This window comes from Nicotiana tabacum, chromosome 23, assembly GCF_000715075.1.
Source record: "Nicotiana tabacum cultivar K326 chromosome 23, ASM71507v2, whole genome shotgun sequence".
NCBI classification, from domain to species: domain Eukaryota; kingdom Viridiplantae; phylum Streptophyta; class Magnoliopsida; order Solanales; family Solanaceae; genus Nicotiana; species Nicotiana tabacum.
Window position 1 is genome coordinate 42419061 of NC_134102.1, and position 23100 is coordinate 42442160.

Here is a 23100-nt window from a genome sequence, read left to right on the forward strand (position 1 = left end):
ATCCTTAGGCATTTTGCATAGTTTTCTCCCTGCAATCATATTCTCTTCAAAACTCTATTTTTTTCCCAGAATCCTTTCTATATTTAACTGAATTCCGACTCAGCTTCTACAAATACAAGTGGAAGAGAACTTGTGTTGTGCGGCACAGAAAAGGTAAATTTGTTCGGGGCACGTTTCAAATCTTAATTTGCTCAGTACTTTTGGCAAGATAAGAATCATGATGCTCTATTATTGCTCAGTACTTTTGGCAAGATGCGATTCATGACGCCCCATAATAGCAATTCAAGTAAACTTCATATTAATCAAAAAACTCATCTACTACATGGATCCAAGTCACTGATTGAAAGATTTACAACGTAACATTCCGCACAAAATATTTGTACAACAGAAAATGCTCTCTTTGTTACTGGACGAAAATTTTGGTGGATCTGATCAACATACTGCTTCAAGTTCCAGACAACAGTGTCAAAACAAGCAATGAACAGGAAGGACTAATCAATTCCCAATCCGGAGTAAGGCTCAAAGCCGCCCTGACAAGTATAGACAGACAGAAGAGTGGCAAGGTTAGCTAAGACACATACTGAACATTCTCCTCAAGGATTGCTATAGACACTATTACCATTAAATCATGAAACTGAATTACCTTCCTAGCTAATAGAAATATTTGATAGATGTTTAAACTGTATAACTTAAACAGGGAGGCCCCAAATCTAACTGGCGTTAGTATTCACATGTAAAATAAGTAGAATTGTACATGTAGTATAAAGCTTTAAACATTAAGGAGCTGATTAATATTAGTGTTATTTAAGTTTCCTCAGTCGTTAAACCACTGCCTAAATCTCGTAAATCTATGAAGTTCCTAAGTTATTTCCAGAAGCAATTATAAAATCACATAAGAATCATAAAAGAATGCAGCCTAAATCAAGGTGTTGCACGACTTATAGAACTTTAATAATGAAACAAAAAGGTGAGATTTTTTCTCCATGTCATTTGCAACAACAGCCAAGTGTATTCCCACAAATGGTGTCTGGGGAGGGTAGGATGTACGCAGCCTTACCCCTACCCTGGAAGGGCAGAGAGATTGTTTCCGATATACCTTCGGCTAAAGAAAAGATGGAAGAAGCACTGATAGCAATTAATAACAATACAAGATATTTAGAAAACTAAATCCAAGATAGCAAAAGAGAAGATGAAAGAAGTGTTGATAGCAAGTAATAACAGTACAAGATATGTAGTGATAGCAAACTAAGGAAGTACTGATGTCAAGTAATAACAGTACAAGATATGCGGTAATAGCAAACTAAGGATAAAAGGGATACCATACTGATACTAATACTATTGAACTAAGGAAAACAGGGAAACACTCGACTATCTACTAACCTTCTACCCTAATTCTCAACTTCCACACCCTCCTATCAAGGGTCATGTCCTCGGTTAGCTCAAGCTGCGCCATGTCCCGCCTGATCACCTCTCCCCAAGACTTCTTTGGCCTACCTCTACCCTTCCTCTTACTCCCAAGGCCAACCTCTCACACCTCCTGACTGGGGCATCTGTGCTTCTCCTTTTAACATGCCTGAACCATCTTAGCCTCGCCTCTCGCATCTTTTCCTCCACAGGGGGCACTCCCACCTTGTCCCAAATAACTCCATTCCTAATTCTATCTAACCTAGTATGCCCACACATCCATCTCCATGTCATTTAACAATGTCATGATAGCTTTGCTCTTCTTCTTAGTAAAAAAGAAAAAAGAATGAAACTTAGCTTGTTCTACCTTGTACTTTTTTAAACAAATCCGATGACATAACGCCATTATCCCGCAATTCAAAACAGGAAGGAAAAGGATAATTAATGGAACAGGATAGATGAGGGTTATAAAACCATTGTTTAACTAGTTCATCTTAAAAGAGAAGCTCAAACTTACTGCGCAGTCATCATGGACACGCCAAATCGTTTCGCCCAAGAGGTTTGCAACAGATAAGATGGTCAGCTGGGGAAAATAGTTTTGTTCTGCCACCGGAATGGTATTTGTGATGATTACCTCCTGAAACAGTCCACTCGACAACCTCTCTATCGCAGGAGGGCTGCAAAACATAAGATTAAGGTTCAGGGTTCAAATCCCAGCAAAGGCAACAAAAACAGTAGGTGTTTCTTCCCATTCGCCTAAGCCTTGGCGGACAGAATTACCAGGTACCTTAACTGGTGGGGCAGGTACCCGATGGAATAGTCAAGGGACGCGCACCACCATTATCAAAAAAGGTATCATGCAAAGTTCACTAGCAAGTTGGGAAGCCTAGAATCTCGATATCCAAAGTCTTATCTTGAAGGACACAATGCAAACAATGCTGTAGTGCCCTAGTGATTTAATTACAATAAAAGGATTGGGATGGGCAGTCTTTTTCCCCCTTCCCCCTTCCCCCTTCCCCCTTTATTTTTGTGCCAAAAGATTTCCATTAGCAAATTGATGCAGTTCTGAGAATAGACCGATAACTTATTTTATCGGGATCCATAGTGTACATGAGTTCATCACCACTTACTGAGAAACGGATGTATTAAGTAATTTCAGGCTAATACTGACGATATGGAAGGGAGTCTTTACAATAAAAGCAGCAAGCACAAAATTGATGCAATGCTCCAGCTTTGGGTAAACCATAAGTACCTGAAAACTGCATGAGTGGTGCATGCATAAACTTCCCTGGCTCCTTGATGTAAAAGGGCAGCTCCTTTTGCAATAGTACCTGAAAACAATTATAGATTAACTTTCTATCTAACTCTCTCTCTCTCTCTCTCTCTCTCTCTCTCTCTCTCTCTCTCTCTCTCTCTCTCTCTCTCTCTATATATATATATATATATATATATATATATATATATATATATATATATATATATATATATATATATATAAGGAATAATCAGTTTTGACCAATGATAAACTAACCAACTCACCAATCATGCTGAAAAAAGAAATGGACAGAAAAGAGAAAAAGGAACAGAACATGAGCATGAAATGTCTCCCAGTCCCCGGTCAAAACAATGCCTAAGCAATTAATAGCGAGTAGTAATACATACAATAACCAAAAAAACAATTATTTGTGTTATAGCACTTCACATAGAACAAAATGGGACGAAAATAATTTTGTAGTTTCTTGCTTTCATATTTGACCATTTAACTTGAAACAAAATTGAAAACCTCCGTAGTGTAGAAAAGGAGGTGCAGATTGCTTCTCTCACAAAACAAAAAAAATAAAAAAGAACTGCAGCAAATAAGACCACTAAGCGAAAACGAAAAGTAAGTGCTAACCAGCCGTATCAATCATGTCATCAACCATAACTGCCACTTTTCCCCTAACATCGCCAATCAAATTCATTACCTATGGGCAGAAAAGCAGCAAGTTAGTGCTCACCCAAAAAAAAAAACATAAACAGGTACATAGAGAGTTATGATATATGGAGGGGCTACACAAGTATTGATGATGTTATATGCAAGAGGATTCTTGTACTTGGTCTAATATGTTCAAAACATGTAAAGGTACGTTCACGGCAGTGATTTTGAGAGCGCGAAGCGCAAAAAAGCAATAGGGCCTTGCTTCGCTTAAAGTGTGAAGCGAAGCGCTCGCTTCGTTGAAGTGAAGTGGAATTTTAAAAGATCTTAAATGATCATTGCACAAATAAATAAAGTAACTAAATAAACAAGACCAAATTAGACCAAGGGAATTCTGTCTGCTATATTTAAAATTAATAAATAAGGGCTTCTGAATTCATCTCATCTTTTAAGAATTTTCATTTTTCTTTATTGGTTAATAACCTTATCATTAAATAAAATGCGCTTTATAGCAATATCACATAGTATACATTTCAACCTCGAATTTTCAATTATGAAAAAAAATTGAGTCCATTAGTTCATGAATCATGACAAAAAAAATATTTCTCGATATAGAAATCAAAACTGAATTATAGGAAAGAAAGAATAAAAAGGAAAAAGACATCCCCCTTTTTGCTTTTGCAATTAGATTCTTTTCTTTTTATTTCTATTTTCTTGAGAGTTGGGAGAGTGAGAAAGATACCAGTCATTCAATTTTAAAGCCTCAAAAAGATTTGGGAACTTTTGTTAAATGTTCAGGAAAACCTTGTTTAAGTGCCTCAGAGGTCGAATGAGGGGAACAAGGTACATCCAAAGAAGATTGAAGCAGTGCAGAGTTAGCCCAGACCATCGTCAGCTACTGAGATCAAGAGTTTTCTTAGTTTAGTAGGCTATTACCGTCGTTTCGTAAAGGGTTTCTCATCTATTGCTACACCTATGACCAGATGGACCTAGAAGGGCGCTCCGTTCAGATGGACCGAGGAGTGTGAGGAGAGCTTTCAAAAGCTCAAGACGGCTTTGACTGTAGCCCCAATATTGGTGTTGCCTAGCATTTGGGGTCTCACACTGTATACTGTGATACGTCACGTGTTAGCCTCGATGCGATGTTGATGCAAGACGATAGGTTGATTGCCTACGCGTCTAGACAACTGATGGTTCATGATAAGAATTATCATGTCCATGACCTGGAATTAGCAGCTATTGTTCATGCCTTGAAATTTGGAGGTTTTATTTGTACGGTGTCCCTTATGAGGTCTATATCGATCACCACAGTCTACAACATCTATTTAAACAGAAGGATTTTTACTTGTGGAAGCGGAGGTGGTTAGAGTTTCTTAAGGACTATGACATCACCATTCTATATTATTCCGGGAAGGTCAATATGGTGGCCGATGCCTTGAGTCAAAAATCGGAGAGCTTGGGTAGTTTAGCATATATACCGACAGCAGAGAGGCCGTTAACATTGGATGTTCAGGCCTTGGCCAACCATTTTTTAGATTTGATATTTCCGAGCCGAGTCAAGTTCTGGCTTGCATGATTTCTCGGTCTTCTCTGTATGATCCTATCAGAGAGTATTAGTTTGACGACCCCAATTTCCTTGTCCTCCAAGACACAATTCAACACGGCAATGCCAATGAGGTTACTATTATGTAAAGAGCTAATAATCATCCATAAGACAAGTCTCTCCTTTGGTCATATTTATTGGATGACGCCACTTAAATTGCTTTTATTAGAACGTAAAAGAGAAGAAGTCATTAATCAACTGATTGTTATATATAAACCAACGATTAGCAGAATAAATTGAAACTAATTTGGGCTTCTTTTTTATTATATAAACCGGAAAACAGGGAGTAAAAAAACAGTTGCAGCAATTAATCAATTGAAAGTTGAAACTGAGGGAAAAGAAGAACATGTCCAATTGAATTCTGTGGCAAAAGGAAAAGAAAGATTACCAAATAAAATTAATTAACAAAGTGAAAAAAAAAATCTGAAGAAGCAAGGAAACAAGAAGACGGAAAAAAAAATAAGCAGCAACAAGGCAGAGAAGAAGCAGCCAAACAGAGAGAAGAAGAAAAAAGAAGAAGCTGCAGCAACACAGAGAAGAAGCAAAAGAGAAGAAGAGAAGAAGAGAAGAAGAGAAGAAGAAGAAGAAGAAGGAGAAGGAGAAGAGAAGCAAAAGAAGACCTGGAACAAAGTCGATGAAGTAGAAGAGAACAAAGTCAGGAACCCTAAACGCAGAGAAGAAGCAGGGATGAAATTGCAGAGAACCATCCTTCCCTTTTTCTCCTAAATAAGTGGCCTTTTCTGAAAAACCTTAACAAACGATCACTTCCTTGCTTTCTCGCTTCTCGCCTCTTCAACTGAAGCGAGCTCTTCATTTAAGCTGTCTCGCCTCAGCTCTCGGAAGCTCAACAGAGGTCGCCTCGCCTCGCTTCAAGCGATGAAGAGAGCGCTTTTTATTAAGAAGTATAATGTTGAAGGAGGTGAGCTGACAAAATAGTAAAAGACATAGTAGGTGGCTTCTATGGTTGAACCATAGCCCAGGAACTCAATTCCAAAAAATTGGGAAGATGGAACCTTTAATGCTTGTAAAATGTAAAGAGGAGTCATGTTGTACAAGAAGTTGAAAAGTGATGCTTAAAAGTTCCAGAGCCAAAGAAGTCAGAGTTAGAGGAATCAACACTGAAATTTTTTTTTAAGGAAAGAAAATGAATCTTATTTCAACAGTATATAACCAATCATGCAATGAAGAGAATTCACAAAATTTATAGGTAAGCACATGCATGCCCACAAAAGTATCATCGTAAGCAGTACAAAGAAGTTAGCATATTGCCCAAATTACAAACAGATTTAGCATGTAGCCTGGCACTAGATTTTGAATTGCATGTAATAACAATTTCACTGTAAAGCTAATATACAATAGATGAAGAAATATAAAAAGTTTGTTCTTCACCAAAAAACTGTTTAAACCATCAAAATTAACTAACTCAAACCAACCCCACATGCTCCCTCCAGAAAAAAAAAAAAAGGATAAAAGAAGAGGACAAGAAGAAACCTCAAATAAAATACTAGCAACCAGAATACCTCAGCAACATTGTGCCCATGACGCCTTTTATCCACAATAGCTAGAGGTGCATCAGATAACTTTTTGGCAAAAGCTCTTGCCCTTGCAACCCCACCAACATCCGGAGATACCACAACTAGATCATCAGAGCAGATAGTCTTGCTGGCAAGGTAATCAAGTATGACAGGCTATACATGCAGACACAAAAGTAAGAAGGCAGATAAGCATATGAATGAATACAATTTTTCCAATTTCTAGCGGAGGGAAAGCCTTTCTCATTCTACAAAATCATGCCTAATACTGACGCTAAAGATGCTAAAGTTAATATTGTCGCTATTGACAAATTACCTGGCCATGTACATGATCCACTGGAATATCAAAGTAACCCATTGACTGGCCAGAATGAAGATCACAAGCAAGAACTCGATCTGCACCAGCTTCTGTAATCAGGTTTGCTACAAGTTTGGCAGCAATCGATTCACGACCTTGAGTCTGCAAAAGGATTGGGCATTTGAGTGAATTAGACTAGCACTAAGGTTTATCTCTGTTAATACTGACCACACCAAAACTCAAGTACCCCTCGCCCAATCAATCCAGAACAGGCAAATGTTTGTAAAAATGAGGACATGCATTTGACCCTTTTTTTTTATAAGTAATTAAAGATATTATAAATTTATGCACCAAGTCAGTGCATCAGGCATAATTATAGGTTGTGCAAACCCTCTGTTGTATCTAGCATTCCATCTACATCATGTTCAATTATCAGATTGCACCAAAAAGCTAACCAAAAAAACACATCTCTGTTTAAGGCTGTGAATGTTTCTCATTGTGCCTTCAAAAATTCTATTGTTTCTTTCAAGCCAGACAGTTCACCAAATGGCCTGAGGTATGGTATTCCAAGTTCTTAGAGATTTCTTACTAATCCCCTCTCTGCTCCAACCTTGCAAGAGCTCAACAATTGATTTTGGCATGGTCCAACCCATGCCCAGAATTACCAGAAACATATTCCACAGCTGCCTAGTGACCCTGCAATGCAAGAAGAGGTGGCCAACTTCTTCCGGATGCTCTTCAAACAATGGACATCTACTGCACAGTTGAAACCCCCTTTTTTGGAGGTTCGATAGTGTGAGACAAGCCTCCCGAGCAACAATCCAAGAGAAACAAGAATCCTTCAAAGGAGCCTTGCTTCTCCAAACCTTTTCCCAAGGCCATAATACCCCGTCGATGCTAGAATCCAACATGTGGTAACAACTTTTGCGTGAAAAGAGACCCTGCTGATGGCTTTTCCAACCTATGGAGTATGTTTCGTTGTGATCCAAGGTTATGTTGTTTAACCTCTGTAGCAAAATACAGTCTTTCCACTTGATTTCAAGGACATGCATTTGATTTCCAAAAGCTATTTCATCTTCACATACCAAATTCTTATTCATCTTCATCAAAAACAGAAATGGCTTCAAAGATGAAGCATTCATAATATATTCAATCTTTTCACGGTTACATAAAACTCATCGAACTTGAATCAACACTGTAGCTCAACTTATTAAGCCAGGGCCAAGTTGAGAAGAATATGCATTGCCTATTGACACACCCATCCGATCAAACATGTATTATGGTAGCCGTACCATCTTGGATTTAAACAACTAATTTTCAACATGGAAATAACAAGAATCTATGACATACTCGATCATTTATTTACCATTTAATAGGACAAGCAACATAGAATTACCTTACGATCAGCACGGGCATACCCAAAGTACGGAATCACTGCAGTAATATTTTTGGCTGAGGCTCTACGGCAAGCATCAATCATTATCAAGAGTTCCATCAGATTTTCATTAGCAGGAGGACACGTAGGTTGGACAAGATATACATCACAACCCCTAACACTCTCTTGTAACTGGACATAGATTTCGCCATCAGCAAAACGTTTTATCATTATCTTTCCAAGTTCCAAACCCATGTAGCAAGCAATTTCCTATGAAACAGGCAGCATATCCATCAGTAATGACACATCAAAAGAACACATAACGGTATTACCCAAAAACTATTAAACAACTTCTAATGGAATTAAAAGAACCGCATTGGTAGAGATGATGAAGCAAGCAAATTTTTATTTTTATTATTGTTACTTTGACGTGGTAAACTCAATCCCCTAAACCCCCTTACCCTTACCCTGGAGCCCAAGCTTGACCTTTTCCCACTGATATTACGTGATGCCTACGATGGAGGGTAGGTCAAACTATCAAAGAGAAGAACTAGCAAGCTTCTAGGTTGGCAAGCTTCTGAAGGAGTGCATATGACACTTAAGGCAAATCCCACATGGAATAGGAGATAAAAAACTTTATAAGGCATAGCACAAAGTTCACATGGTACGCACACTTTTGGACTCGATGATTGCGTAGCTCAAGTGACAAATCCGTGAGGTCTGTTGGGTCAAAATATGTGTCATGGGCTTGGGCTATGACACTAGAACCCCCAAACATATAATTGGATGTTAAAAAGTATTTACCACTACGCTATCCCTCAATTGTTGTATCGAACAAAATAAAATGTTGTAGTTTTTTAACACTACTCTTTCACTTATTTAACCAATGTAAAATACTGGAATATATTGTTTTTGCACTTCTTCTTTTTAACTTTCATAGAATCTTTAGAGCTTTGAAGAATGCCTTGGATGACTCTGTAGTCCCAATTTCAGTAACTCTAGAATGGAGATTAAGGTTGTGTATATTCAAATATTCCTTTAATCATCTTCATCTGATATCAGCTCATAAATGAAGTCTATAATGATTACCATGGAGAGCTAGAGAAGAAAAAGAATTGAGTCAAGTAACACCTAAAGTATCTTATACTCAAGTTGCAATTGAGCCTATAGCGCTTGTTCTTTTTTTTATGAAATAAGTTGTATTTCATTAACAAGAAGCATCCAGGGGATGCATAGGTTACAAAAAGAAAGGAAATACCAACCCAATGACAAAAAAACTATTGTAAGACTAAGGCGCTGATAAATTCCAAATAAGAGTCAGGGTTATATACAGGTGTAAAATTAACCCAACTAAAAAGATTAACTAAACATTTGGCCTCGAGTGCATGGTTGGCAATTAAAATGCCATCAAAACATCTTTGATTCCTTTCTGTCCATATGCACCACAAAATACAAGCAGGAATCATAGACCATATCCTTTTGGTGGACTTCCCAACTCTCCAAGCATTCCAACTCAAGAACGCCTCCTTGACATTGCATGGCATAGTCCAGCGCAGTCCAAAAAGTGACAAAAACATGTTCCATATACTTGTTGCAACTGGGCAATGAAGAAACAGGTGATTAATTGTCTCTGGGTTGCAAAGGCACATGTAACATCTGTTAGGTAGTTGAAAATTTCTCCTGATGAGATTGTCCTGAGTTAAGCATGCTCCCTTTAAAGTGATCCAGCTGAAACATGTGACTTTTGGTGGTAATTTTGCTCTCCAGACAACCTTCCAAGGCCATTGATCAATTAAGTCTTTGTTGGAGCTTAACTGAAGATAACTTGCTTTCACTGAATAAGTGCCTTCCCCGCTATTGCCCCACTTGAGTTTGTCTCTGCTCTGGGTGTTGAATGAGCTGTTCTGAAGGCTTTCAAGAAGTGCAAATAGGTCTTCAATCTCCCAATCATTTAGGTCTCTTCTCTGGTTTAGTCTCCATGTGTTGTCCTCCCTGTTTTGAGCAATAATAGAATCCGGGTTGGTTGCAACTAGGAATAATCTTGGAAAGGCCTCCTTTAGAGTAGTGTGTCCCAGCCATCTGTCTTTCCAGAATTGAATGAGTGGCCCATTTCCCACCTGAAGAGATGTGTTGCAGGAGAAGTCATCCCATAGTCTCCTGATACCCTTCCATAACCCAGTGCCATAAGGTATTCTGACAGCATTGGTACACCAGTGACTATTAGCCCCATACTTTGCTTGAACTATCTCCTTCCAAAGGCCAGCATCTTCTTGGTTATACCTCCAGTGCCATTTCATTAACATGCTCTTGTTGTGAAGTGCTAGGTCTTTGACCCCAAGACCTCCAAGTGTTTTAGGAAGTGTGACTTTGGCCCATTTGACTAGGTGGAACTTGTGGCTGGAGCTATTACCTTCCCATAGGAAAGATCTCCTAATCTTGTCAAGTTGTTTCTGCACTTTGATTGGAATTGGAAAGAGGGACATGAAATAGGTAGGTATGCTATCCAAAACACTATTGATTAGTATTGCTATCCAAGACACTATTGCCACCGAGAGATAGGTATTGTTGCTGCCAAGAAGCCAATCTTTTCTCAAACTTTTCAACAACTGCATTCCATATTTCAGTTGATCTCTGACTGGCACCCAAAGGAAGACCAAGATAAGTGGTAGGGAAGGAACCAGTGTTGCAATACATAATATATGCCAACTCTTCCAACTCAGGAACCACATTAACAGGGTAAATAATGCTTTTAGACATGTTAATGTGGAGACCTGACATGGCTTCAAAAAGCATAAGAGTGAGGTTAAGGAACTGAACTTGAGATTTATCTGCCCCACAAAAAATAAGAGTGTCATCTGCGAATAATAGGTGTGATACAGAAACTGTCAATCCTGAGTTGCTACCCATATCAAAACCTTGTAACCATTGCATCTGCTTGGCCTTTTCCATCATTCTACTAAGCCCCTCCATGGCTAGGATGAATAGAAAGGGAGATAGGGGGTTTCCTTGCCTGATCACTCTTTTAAGAGAGAAGAAGCCTATAGGGCTTCTGTTAACAAGCACAGAGTACTTCACTGTGGTGAAGCTATATCTGATCCATTTGATCCATTTCTCTCCAAATCCCATTTGCCTTAGGATTGAGATTAGATATTGCCAATTTAGTTTGTCAAATTCTCAATATCCAGCTTGAATAGAAGACCAGGTTCACCACTTTTGTCTCCAATCTAGCACTTCATTAGCAATGAGGCCCTAACCCATCGGTGATCTGATTTTGCCACTGTAGCTTTAGTTTCGGTAGCCGGAGACCACCAATCAAGAGTGAATCTTCGCCCATTCCAAAACCAATCACCAATTTTAACTCTTTCTGCTTCTTGTGTAGAAGGAAACCGGAAAAGAAAAAGGTTGGGCGAAAGTAGTGTGACTATCAACCCCGATGTCATCCTCCATCTCTTCAGGAACCAAGGTTGAATGATCTCTGCATTAGGGCTTGAGCAGAAGGGATCGTTAAAGAAGCCCACAAGGCAGCAGAAGAGGTATTTGTTGAGCTTCAAACTGGTTTCCTCTGACGAGACCTGAACTTGAGCCGCTACTTCTGGCCATTTTTGAATGTTCGCGACTTCAATGCAAGAGAAATCAGGAGTAGTGAATCTTTGGAGGTTTGGACTGGATGGCTTGCCCAAGAACCTAAGAATTTTGTCGGCGATTTCGCACCAGCCCGCGTTGTAATCAACCTCCGGGATTATAATTGCCGATTTTCTATTTCCAAGCCATTTTTCTATTCTGATGAAGCGCCCATGAATATTGTAGTTCTGGTAGACTCTATGCAAAAGATCTTGTTGCTTCCTCCCCCATCTTCCGTAAAGATCTCCTTGACCCCTTGATGCCTGCTTCAGGTTATGATAGACCCATCTCAAATTGCATTCATCGATTTTTAACTTGCTGGTGAAACGCCTATTGTGTTCAATAAAAAGAAACCACCTGCTTTGGCCCTCACTAATGTAAGTGATTTCAAAGGATTTGTCTTCAGAGGTGAAAAAGACCTTTTCTCCCATAATAAAATTGGCTAACACCGCTGAGAGGTCTTGCCGGTGAGAGTGACAGATCGGAGAGAGAGAGAGAGAGGGAAAGGTTAGGTGCACGTTTCCCAAGTCAGAGAGAAAAAGTAGAGAGAACATTTTTCTTTCTCTTCACTTGCCTACAGAACTTGTTCTTTCAAACAAACCCTAAACTCAAATACTCTGTTTCTTTAGGCATTAATCATCTATTTTAGGCATTAATTGAAGTTTATTGCAATTACCAAGGAGAGCTAGACAGAATAAAGAATTGGAAGCTTAACTTTCAATTAACGCCTAAAATTTCTTATGCTCAAGTTGCAATTAAGTCTAGAGCTTTTTCTTTCAAGCAATCCCTAAATTCAAGTGTGTGTTTCCTTTACTTTAGCTGCAGCGCTATGCAGCCAACTCAGTCCCCTTTAATTATAACGCCAACATCTTATTATTTTTAGAATGAAGTAGAAGTAAAAATACCAACTAACTACATAGACAACAATTAATACCTGAGAAAGTGCAGGATTGGCAGTGCCGGAGAAAATGCGGAGTCTAGTATCAATCTGAGCATGTGGAACTGGAAATCTTCTTACTTGATTAGCGTTCCAAAGATTGTTAAATGAAGTGTCGCCATTAATCTGAAGAGGCATGTTTGATCTCCCATTCTCCTTGTTAAAACTTAATGGTTCTGCCACATTACATCTCTACAAAGCCACAACAACATTAAGATAACAGCACGTTTTCAGAGTCACAATCATAATTAATCTAGATATACTCCATTTGCAAGCAGAAGGAGAAGGGGAAGAGAAAATTGCTTACTACAATTGAGTCTCCGGCAGCATATCTACAAGGACTAGGTTTGCTGGTAGCTAAAAAGCTTCCAGGTAGAGCTAAAGATGCCATGTGGAGAAGAGAGAGGGATGGAGACCCCCTTGTTTTTGGTGTTAGGGTTTTGGAAAGAAAAAAATATACAGTATATATCTTCAAATTAACGCAGGATGCCTGAAATGACTTTTCCAAGAGTCGTGCCACACGTTGTAAAGTGCTTAGTGCTTGAATTTATTTAGAAACAAAAAGGGTCAAACGACACCAATCAGCAGTATACAAAATCAAATTGTATGCTGTAAGATTGCAATTAGATTATGTAATCGTTATTTGATTTTGTATGATCAATAACTAAATTGGCACTAATAGTACAATATGACTATATGTAAGTGCATAAACATAATATCAATCGCTATCTTAATTTTTTATCAGCACTTATAAAGGAGCACCGAAAGCTGTCATGGAACGTGACATTAAGTATTAGCCGTTTTGAAAGATTAAAGGCATTAAGGGGTCGTTTAGGGTGTATAAGAATAATGCTTAATAAGATGTATAAAAATAATGTTTAATAAGGTGTATTGGTAATGCAAGTATTAGTAATACATGAGTTAGTAATGCAAACATTAGTTATGCAGGGGTTATTTCTTATCCATTGTTTGGTGTGGTGTATTAAAAATTAAAATCCATTACATAATTTTTAAGAAAATTGTTTGTTTACAAAAAATGTCCTCCATATTCTTTAGTTTTAAAGGACTTTAAGGATAATTTGGCCTTTAATCATGCTAATGCATGCATTAATAGCCTTGGTGTTGCTAATACCATGGTTTGCTATGCATTAGCTATACATAGGATAATACCAAATATGATGTATAACTAATGCATGTATTAGTTATACATAGGTTAAAAAAGTGTACCAAGCAAGGTTTTACTAATACACAAAGCTAATGCATGCATTATTTTCTCTAATGTAAGGTCGTTTGGCAGCTGGTTAAGAGAAAAATTATCCATGTAATAGGGGCAACATAACTTATACAATGTTTGGTAGCCATTAGTTATTTTGTACTAAATTCAGCATAACTAATATCATGTTTGGTTGTCATTTTACAATTCTATATAAATAATACATGTATAAGTTATGAGTCAATCTGTGTATTATTTTATGCGGGGTAGAAGATGGAATAACTAATACATGTATTAGTAATATATGGATAAAATATTAAAATAATAAATTTACCCCTATCACTTTACACATAAAGGCTTCCTTCGATAGATTGATCTGTATCAAACCATTTGGAGAGCAAGCATGGAGACATTGATGCCTCACTGCTAGGCTCTTCCTCTTCTCAAAATATTAGAGACAAAATTAGTAAGTAAGTATTTTACTTTAAAATTTATATAATGTATATGACTTTCTAATACAACAAACCAAATATTCAAAAAAATAATCTCAGCGTAACTAATGCATGTATAACTAATACATGCATAACTAATGCATGTATAACTAATACTTGCATAACTAAAACTTGTATAACTAATATCTGCATAACTCTAACCGGCCACCAAACGACCTCTAAAGGTTGGATTATGAATACATGAACAGGTGGTGAGAGTTAAAAATTCTAATGGATATTCACTTTTTTTTAATTCATAATTATCACGATCGAAATTAGAATCGCGACCGACATAATATAAGTCAACCCTTGTCAAGCGAATCACCAAAATATAATATCGTCAATACATATAGAATCATACAACACCCCAAAACTATATGTGGTACATGGAATATGTCTCTAGAAACTATACTATGTAAATACTATTAACAATACACTAAACTAGCACCCGAGAAACATATGTGAAGCTCTACAGAAACTATGACTCAACCATGCAGCCTAAAGTCATGAACTCTCTGCCTTTGTATATGCACTTGTATTTGAAAAATATATCAAGAGAGGAGTGAGATTTTACTTAGTTAGGCATTTAACCATGAATATTTAGGCATTAGCAAATAGGTTGGAGAAATTGGATATTTCGAAGCCGAGCAGAGTCCTTGCTTGCGTTGTATCTCGGTCGTCCTTGTTTGAGTGCATTAAGACGCATTAGTATGATGATCCCCACTTGCTTGTCCGTATGGACATGACGCAAGTGATGCTAAGGAGGTGACTATTGGTGATGATGGGGTATTGGGGCTTCAGGGTCATATTTGTGTTCCAAATATGAATGGCTTGAGAGAGTTGATTCTTGAAGAGGCTCATAGTTCACGATATTCCATTCATCTAGGTGCTACAAAGATGAACCGTGATTTGGAGCAGCATTATTGGTGGAGAAGCATATTGTTGGGCATGTTGCACGGTATTTGAATTATCAGTAGATCAAGTTTGAGCATCAGAAAATTTGGGTCGTTTGCTTCATAAGATTGATATACCGAAGCAGAAGTGGAAGCGTATCACCATGGACTTCAAGGTAGGGTTGTCGCGAACCTTGAGGAAGTTTGATGTCATTTGGGTTATTGTGGATTGGTTGAACAAATCAGTGCATTTCATTCTGGTCATGACCTCCTACACGTCAGAGCAGTTGGCTAAGATCTATACCCAGGAGATTGTTTGCTTGCGTGGTGTACTTATTTCTATCATCTCGAATCGCGCTACTCAGTTTACCTTGCATTTCTGAGAGTTGTGCTGCGTGAGTTGGGCATGCAGGTTGAGTTGAGTACAATATTTCAACATCAGATAGACGTGCAGTCCTGAGCGGGCCATTCAGATCTTGGAGGATATGTTGAGGGCCTGCATAATTGATTTCGGAGTCCAGTGGGATCAGTTTCAACCATTAGCGAAGTTTGCATATAATAACAACCACTAGTCTAGAGAAGGTGATGTCGCTCTCCGATTGGTTGGTTTAAACATGGGGAGGCTAGATTATTGGGCACTGATTTGGTTCGAGATGCTTTAGAGAAAGTGAAGTTATTTAGGTGAGGCTTTGCACCGTAGAGTCGAGGCAGAAGAGTTATGCAGATAGAAAGGATCGTGAGTGATATTCATGGTATGTGAGAAGGTTCTACTTAGAGTTTTGCCTATGAAGGGCATGATGAGGTTCGGGAAGAAGGTCCAATTGAGTCCTCCTTTTTTGGTCAATTTGAGGTCTTGGAAAGAGTTGGTGAGGTGACCTACATGTTTGCTTTGCCACCCAGCTTGTCAGGAGTTCATTCGGTATTCCATGTTTCCATGCTTTGGAAGTACTATGAGGATCCGTCACATGCTTCAGTATTGGATTTCAGCTTGGTGTACTTGGACAAAGATTTAACTTATGATGAGGAGGTAGTGGTCTTTTTTATAGGCAGGTTCGAAAGCCGAGATCGAAGAATACTGCATCAGTAAAGGTATCGGCAGAGGAGGCAACTTGGGAGATTGAGAATAATATGCAGAGAAGTTATCCTCACCTTTTGGCACTTCATTATGACTCTAAACTAGTTCGAGGATGACGTTTATTTAAGAGGGGGGGAGTGTAACGACCCGACTGGTTGTTTTGAGTATTTTAACCTTGTTCCTCTATTTGATGTTCCACATATGTGTATTTGATGTTTTGGTGATTTGTAGGGATTGGTTTCGGGAAGGTTTTGGAGTGAATTGAGACACTTAGTCTCATTTTGAAACCTTAAGTTGTAAGAGATGACTAAGGTTTGACTTTTGTGTAAACAACCTCAAATTCGTATTTTGATGGTTCCAATAGGTGCGTATGGTGATTTTGGACTTAGATATATGCCCAGATTTAGATTCGGAGGTTCCTAGGATATTTTGGCGTTATTTACTGAAAGTTGGCAATTTGAAGATTTGGAAAGTTCATAAATTTAACTATGGGTTGACTTTTAGGCTATCAGGTTCAGATTGTTGATCCAGGACTTGGGATATGTTTGTATAGTCATTTGGAATTTGTGTGCAAAGTTTGGGTTCATTCCAAATTGGTTAGGCTTGAACCAGACGCTTGGTTGTAAATGTTTAAAGTTCTTGTACTTGAAGGGATGCATTATGTGTTTTGGTGTTCGATTTTTGGTTATGAGTGTTGTTTTGATGTTTTGAGCTTATGATCATGTTTGTATATTAATTATATACTTGTTGGTGTGATTGGACGGGGTCCTACGGGGCTCGGGTGGGTTTCAGATAACCCGGAGCATTTTGGAAACTTGTAGATTTTTGTTGGTGTCAGTTCCTCTTTCGCAATCACGGAGGTTAGATCGCAATTGCAGAGTGTTTTGAGCTGGGCAGGGATATACTTCTTCGAGTTTGTGACACATGGGGCGTGTTCTTGATGGGTGAGGCTGAATGGCATGCGCTTTTGTGACCTGGGCATCGCGTTTGCGTATCAGTGAGGACAATTGAGGAGGGTCAGGTCTTTGGCCTTCTAGTTTGCGGGAAGGGGACCGGGTTCATGTAGGCGTGTGATGTTTCGGAATCTTGATCACAGGCTGGGGGCTGCGTTCGCATAGGTGTAATTTGAAGCAGTGAATTTTTCTGCTTCGCAAACGCAAGGATGGGGCCGCGTTCGTGAAGGGTACTATTGGACAGAAGTATAAGTGATGTAATATCATGACTTAGACCAATTATTTTTTATTTGAGCCCTAGACTTTGAAAGGGGCAATTTTTGAACGGGATTTTCACACAAGGCAAGAGAGTAAGTGATTCCTACTTAATTTTCACATTATATCTTATTTCCCTATGGATATTTACACATAGACTATGTGATTCAAAAGAGAAAATTGGGGATTTTGACTATGGTTATGGAGAGTGAAGAGATAGAGATTTGAACCCCGATTCGAAGTCGTATTTGGATGAAACTTATATATTTGGACTCGTGTTGGAATGGGTTATCGGAATTTGTAACTTTTGTCGCGTTTCAGGACACGATCCTAGGTTGAATTTTTAGTTGACTTTGTGTATTTGTATAAAGATCAAAGCTTTATTGTTTGGGATTGTTTACTTTTGCTTTATTTTATGTTATTGAGTTGTTTTTGGCTAGATTCGAGCCGTTCGGAGGTCTATTCGCGTGGGAAGGCTTTTTTGGAGTATTGACTTGGCTAGTGTAAGGTAAGTATCTTGCCTAAATTTAGTTGAGGCACTAGTTGCCTAAGTTATTGGTGTTGGCTACGTGCTAAGGTGTCATACATACAAGGGGTTGAGACCATGTGCGTGCACCAGGGATTATTCATGTTTGGGGTAGTATTTAGGCTATATTATGCCTTGTTTTGAATATTTATGATTATTACTATCATGATTCTTCTTTATATGCATCATGAGCTTTACTTACAGCTAGGCAAAGATTTTAGTATTGTTACTGTGTATTGTATGTATTCATGACTTATACAAATTTTATCACGTGAGTATCATTGGTGATTCTTGCGGCTACCTCTTCGAGGTTAGTCATGATACTTATGAAGTACATTGGCTAACTTGTACTCATATTATACTCTGCACTTAATTATGCAGATCTAGATGTGGGACCTAGTTGAGAGCTATTTTGGATAACTGTGGAGTCACCGGGAGACGAGGTAGAGCTGCATCTCGTTCGTATATCTTGGCGTCTCTTTCCATTTCTATTACTATTATTGTTGTTCAGACAGTACTTTTATGTTATCAGACTTGTACACCTATTGTAGAGCTCATGACTCTTTATTACCAGTTATGGGAGATTTTGTTGTATCAGCACAAATCTTTATTTTTAATATTTGGCTTAGACTTGTACTATTCTACAAGTCATTATCTTGTATCATTATTGTTATGCTTGGCTTGCCTAGCAAGTGAGTTAGGTGCCATCATGATCGGATAGTTATTTTGGATCATGATAATATCTCCTCCATATGCTGAACTGTTATCCTGATTAATATTCATGCATATCTTCTCTATGTGCACCATAAGCTTTACCTGAAATTATACATATATTCAGGTATTATTACTACCTATTCATGACTTGTATAGATTTTATCACGTGAGTATCATTGATGACTCCTGCGACTACCTCTATAAGGTTAGTCATGATACTTACGGAGTACATGGGGTCGGTTGTACTCATACTACACTTTGTACTTAATTATGCAGATCCAGGTATAGGACCTAGCTGAGAGCTATGCTGGACCCATTTTGCTGAGCTGCTGAGAGACGAGGTAGAGTTGCATCCCGTTCGTAGATTGTGATGACTCAGCCGGTTATTTTGAGTATTACAGCCCCGTTCCCCCCATTTGCTGCTCAATTTATGCCTTACAGTTGATGTATGACTTATCGGGTTAGTTGGTTCGGGTCCGGAAGGATTTCGGAGTGAAATGAGACACTTAGTCTCATAATTAAAAACTTAAGTTGAAAAAGTTGACCGGATATCCACTTATGTGTAAACGACCTCGAAATTGAATTCTGATGATTCCAATAGCTTAGTATGGTGATTTATTACTTAGGAGCGTGTCCGAAAAATTATTTAGAGGTCCGTAGTGGAATTATGCTTGAAATGGCAAAAGTCAAATTTTTGAAAAGTTTGACCGGGGGGTTGACTTTTTGCTTTCGGGGTCGAAATCCGATTCTGAAAATTAAAATACCTCTGTTATGTCATTTATGACTTGTGTGCAAAATTTGAGGTCATTCGGACATGATTTGATGTGTTTCGGCACAAGATATAAAAATTTGAAATTTCAAAGTTCATTAGGCTTGAATTGGGGTATGATTCGCGGTTTTAGCGTTGTTTGAGGTAGTTTGAGGGTTCGACTAAGTTCGTATGATGTTTTGGGACTTGATGGTATGTTTGGTTGAGGTCTCGGGGGGCTCGGGTGAGTTCCGAGATGGTTTCAGATCATTTTTCCTTGTTTTGCAACTGCTGGAACTGGTGTCTAGTGTTGTTCTTTGCGAACGCGAAGGGTCTCACGCGTTCGCGAAGAAGGATTTTGGACTGCTGGGATTTTGCCCATCGCGAACGCGATGAATAAGATGCGAACGCGAAGAAGGGAGCTGGGAAATCCTACGCGAACGCGAGTGGGCGGACGCGAACGCGAAGAGGAAAGGGAGCAGGGGGCCTGCCTGGCGTTAAGCCTTCGCGAACGCGGCTCGTGGCTCGCGAACGGGAAGGGTAGAGGTCAGAAGGCATCGCGAACGCGATAGGGATATCACGAACGCGAAGAAGGAATCTTGGCAACACATTTTTGTGCTTCGCGAATGCGAAGCTATGGTCGCGAGCGCGATGAAGGCATATATGGGTAGAATTAAAAGTTCCAAAATGGGGGTTTTGAGTTCATAACACAAAATTGAATTGGGAGCTCGGTAGAAGACGATTTTTAGAGAGATTCTTGCGTAGGTGTTTGGGGTAAGTGATTCTTATCCAGTTTTGATTAATTTTCATGATTATGCCTTTGAATCCATCATTTAATGGGTGAATTAAGTTAAAAATTTTGGAAAACTCTCTTGGTTTAATTTGAAGATTTGAGGGTCGAGTTGAGGTCGGATTTTGGCAAAATTGATATGGCTAGACTCGTGGTTGAATGAGCTTTCGAATTTTATAACTTTTGTCAGGTTCTGAGACGTGGGCCCCACGGGCAATTTTTGAGTGTCATTTCAAATTTTGTGGAAAAATTAGTATTTTGATATGAAATTAATTCCTATAATTTGTGTTGACCGAACCAAATTAATTGTGGCTAGATTCGAGCCGTTCGAAAGTTGATACGCGCAGAATGGGATTTCTGGAGCATTGTTTAGCTTGCTCGACTTTGGATTCGTCGTGTTCGAGGTAAGTAACTCTTCTAATCTTGGAGCTCAGGGTTTGAACCCTGAATATATGTATTATGTGAATTGTTGGGAGGTGACGCACATGTTAGGTGATGGGCGTGTGGGCGTGCGCCATTGGAATTGTGACGTAATTGTTCCATGAAATTTTATAGTAAAATAATCTTGGCATTTTCCATGCAGTTTTATGCGTTAAATAAATTAAGCCGAGAATTATATTAAAACCTGTTGAGGCTATGTGCCATTATTATTGGGACCCACAGAGGTCATATTGCTGTGAATTATTTGTTTAAATTGAAGATTTATACTCAGTCATATTTATTTCATTACATATTATATCTAAGTCTCTTTTGTTATTTATTGATTCATCATATCATCATTTTGGGCTAGTTCATGACATTCTGAGCCCGAGAGACTGGAGAGATTGATGACTAAGTGAGGCCGAGGGCCTAATTATGAGGATAATTATGGGATCAGGCTGCACGCCACAGCAGGCCATATTGGCTTTATATATATTTTATTATGGCACTTGAGTTGTCCGTATAGATACAAATATTGATACTATAGTACGTGAGTTGTTCGTGCAACACGTGAGTTGTCCGTACAGATTATAGCGCTTGGGCTGAAGGAGCCCCTCCGGAGTCTGTACACACCCCCAGTGAGCGCAGGTACCTACTGAGTGCGAGTGCCGGGTGTGAGTGCCGAGCGATTGGGAGGATTGAGTGACTGTGAGGATTGAGTGCCTGTGAGGACTGAGTGACTGGGAGGACTGAGTGATTGGGAGGACTAAGAGGACTGAGTGAAATGATACTGTGAGAGTATGCATATGATTTTATCACTGAGTTGCATCGCATTGACATGCACACATTACATATATGCATAGAGATGTATTTTCCTCATGCTGTACAGTATCATATCATTCATGATTTCTCACACATGTTGACAGATGGGCATAGTGATGCATTTGTTTTACACGGGTTATCTGGAAAGAAAATGAAACATATCATTTATTATTGAAAGGATTTTTGGGAAAATTATTGTTTTCAAACTTATTCATATTTTTGGTAACTTCGGTAAACGATTTGGTTTTTCACTGATGTACTTGAAAGGAAGAGCTATTTTAGAAATCATGATTTAGCTGAGCATTTTATCTCTGAGTTACTTCTTGTATTATTGCTTTATGTTGTTATGGACTGTTGTGGACTATTGGTTTTGGACCCGACCTTGGTAAAATCTCGTCACTACTTTCAACCTAAGGTTAGGTTTGTTACTTATTGAGTACATGAGGTCGGTTGTACTCATACTACACTTCTGCACCTTACGTGCAGATATTGGATATTGATGTTGCTGTACTCGACGGGAGCTGGAATTGAAGACGTACCTGTATTCTGGTTGTAGCTGCTTCTTGTTCATGGTAGCCTTAGATTTATAAGAATATGTTTATGTACATTTCAAACAGATGATGTATTTATTTTATACCAGTTTTGTAAATTCTAATCTTAGAAGCTCATGATTTGTACTACTAGTTCTTAGGAAAATGTGTTAGTTTTATCTATTTTCTTTTAATTAATTGCCTTATTAATTTCATTGGAATTGGATAGTTGGTAATTGGCTTACCTAGCGGGTTGGGTTAGGTACCATCATGACTAGTTGGATTTTGGGTCGTGACAAGGTGGTATAAGAGCTCTAGGTTCATAGGTTCTACGAGTCATGAGCAAGTGTCTAGTAGAGTCTTGCAGATCGGTATGATGACGTCCATACTTATCTTCGAGAGGCTATAGGGCATTTAGGATAATTTCCCATCTTTCTTTCCTTATCGTGCGGAATTGATTCAGCTTGAAATATAACTCTTTGAATTCCTTCCACGCATTCATGTGCGCACATGAGCGCTCGGTATCAGCTGTGTATCACCGGCTTGTGATTTCAGGGATGATGTGCGAGATGCGTATTCTGTGTTTTGCTGATGGGCCAGTCTGGAGGACTTGAGGCCATGGTTGAACTGGAGCTTAAGGTCGGTAGCTTTAGTTGTAACTTGTACATTTGGACTCATATGTCCGGTAATGTTCCTACGAGGGGAATTTGTGGCTCGATGAGCGGCGGAATGGCTTTGTGATGAGTATGATGAAACTGTGGGATGTGTTAAGACGATTTAAATGTGACGAGAAGTGTTTCCTTGATATATAAAGGAAGGCCATTGGGAGCTTGATTTTCGTTTTTATGTGACTTATAACCTCGAGAATTAATGTTTTGGAGGATCTTTCACGTTATTAAATTGTGGAGAGAATTAAATTTTATTGTCTTGTTAATGAGTTTGGACTCAGGAAGATTAAGTGATTGCGTAGTAATTGTGGATGCGA

The 23100-nt window shown here is 38.7% G+C and overlaps 1 protein-coding gene across 1 annotated transcript; it reads right to left on the reverse strand.

Moving 5' to 3' along the window:
* Positions 1 to 275: 275 nt before the first annotated feature.
* Positions 276 to 13202, reverse strand: LOC107775134 (ribose-phosphate pyrophosphokinase 1). The gene is made up of 9 exons (XM_075246045.1): positions 12993 to 13202; positions 12683 to 12877; positions 8149 to 8397; positions 6771 to 6914; positions 6443 to 6610; positions 3299 to 3368; positions 2657 to 2735; positions 1922 to 2081; positions 276 to 530 (listed from the first exon to the last, which is right to left on the reverse strand). The coding sequence occupies exons 1-9, from the start codon at positions 13074 to 13076 to the stop codon at positions 492 to 494; spliced, it is 1188 nt and encodes a 395-aa protein (XP_075102146.1). The 5' UTR covers positions 13077 to 13202; the 3' UTR covers positions 276 to 491.
* Positions 13203 to 23100: the final 9898 nt, after the last annotated feature.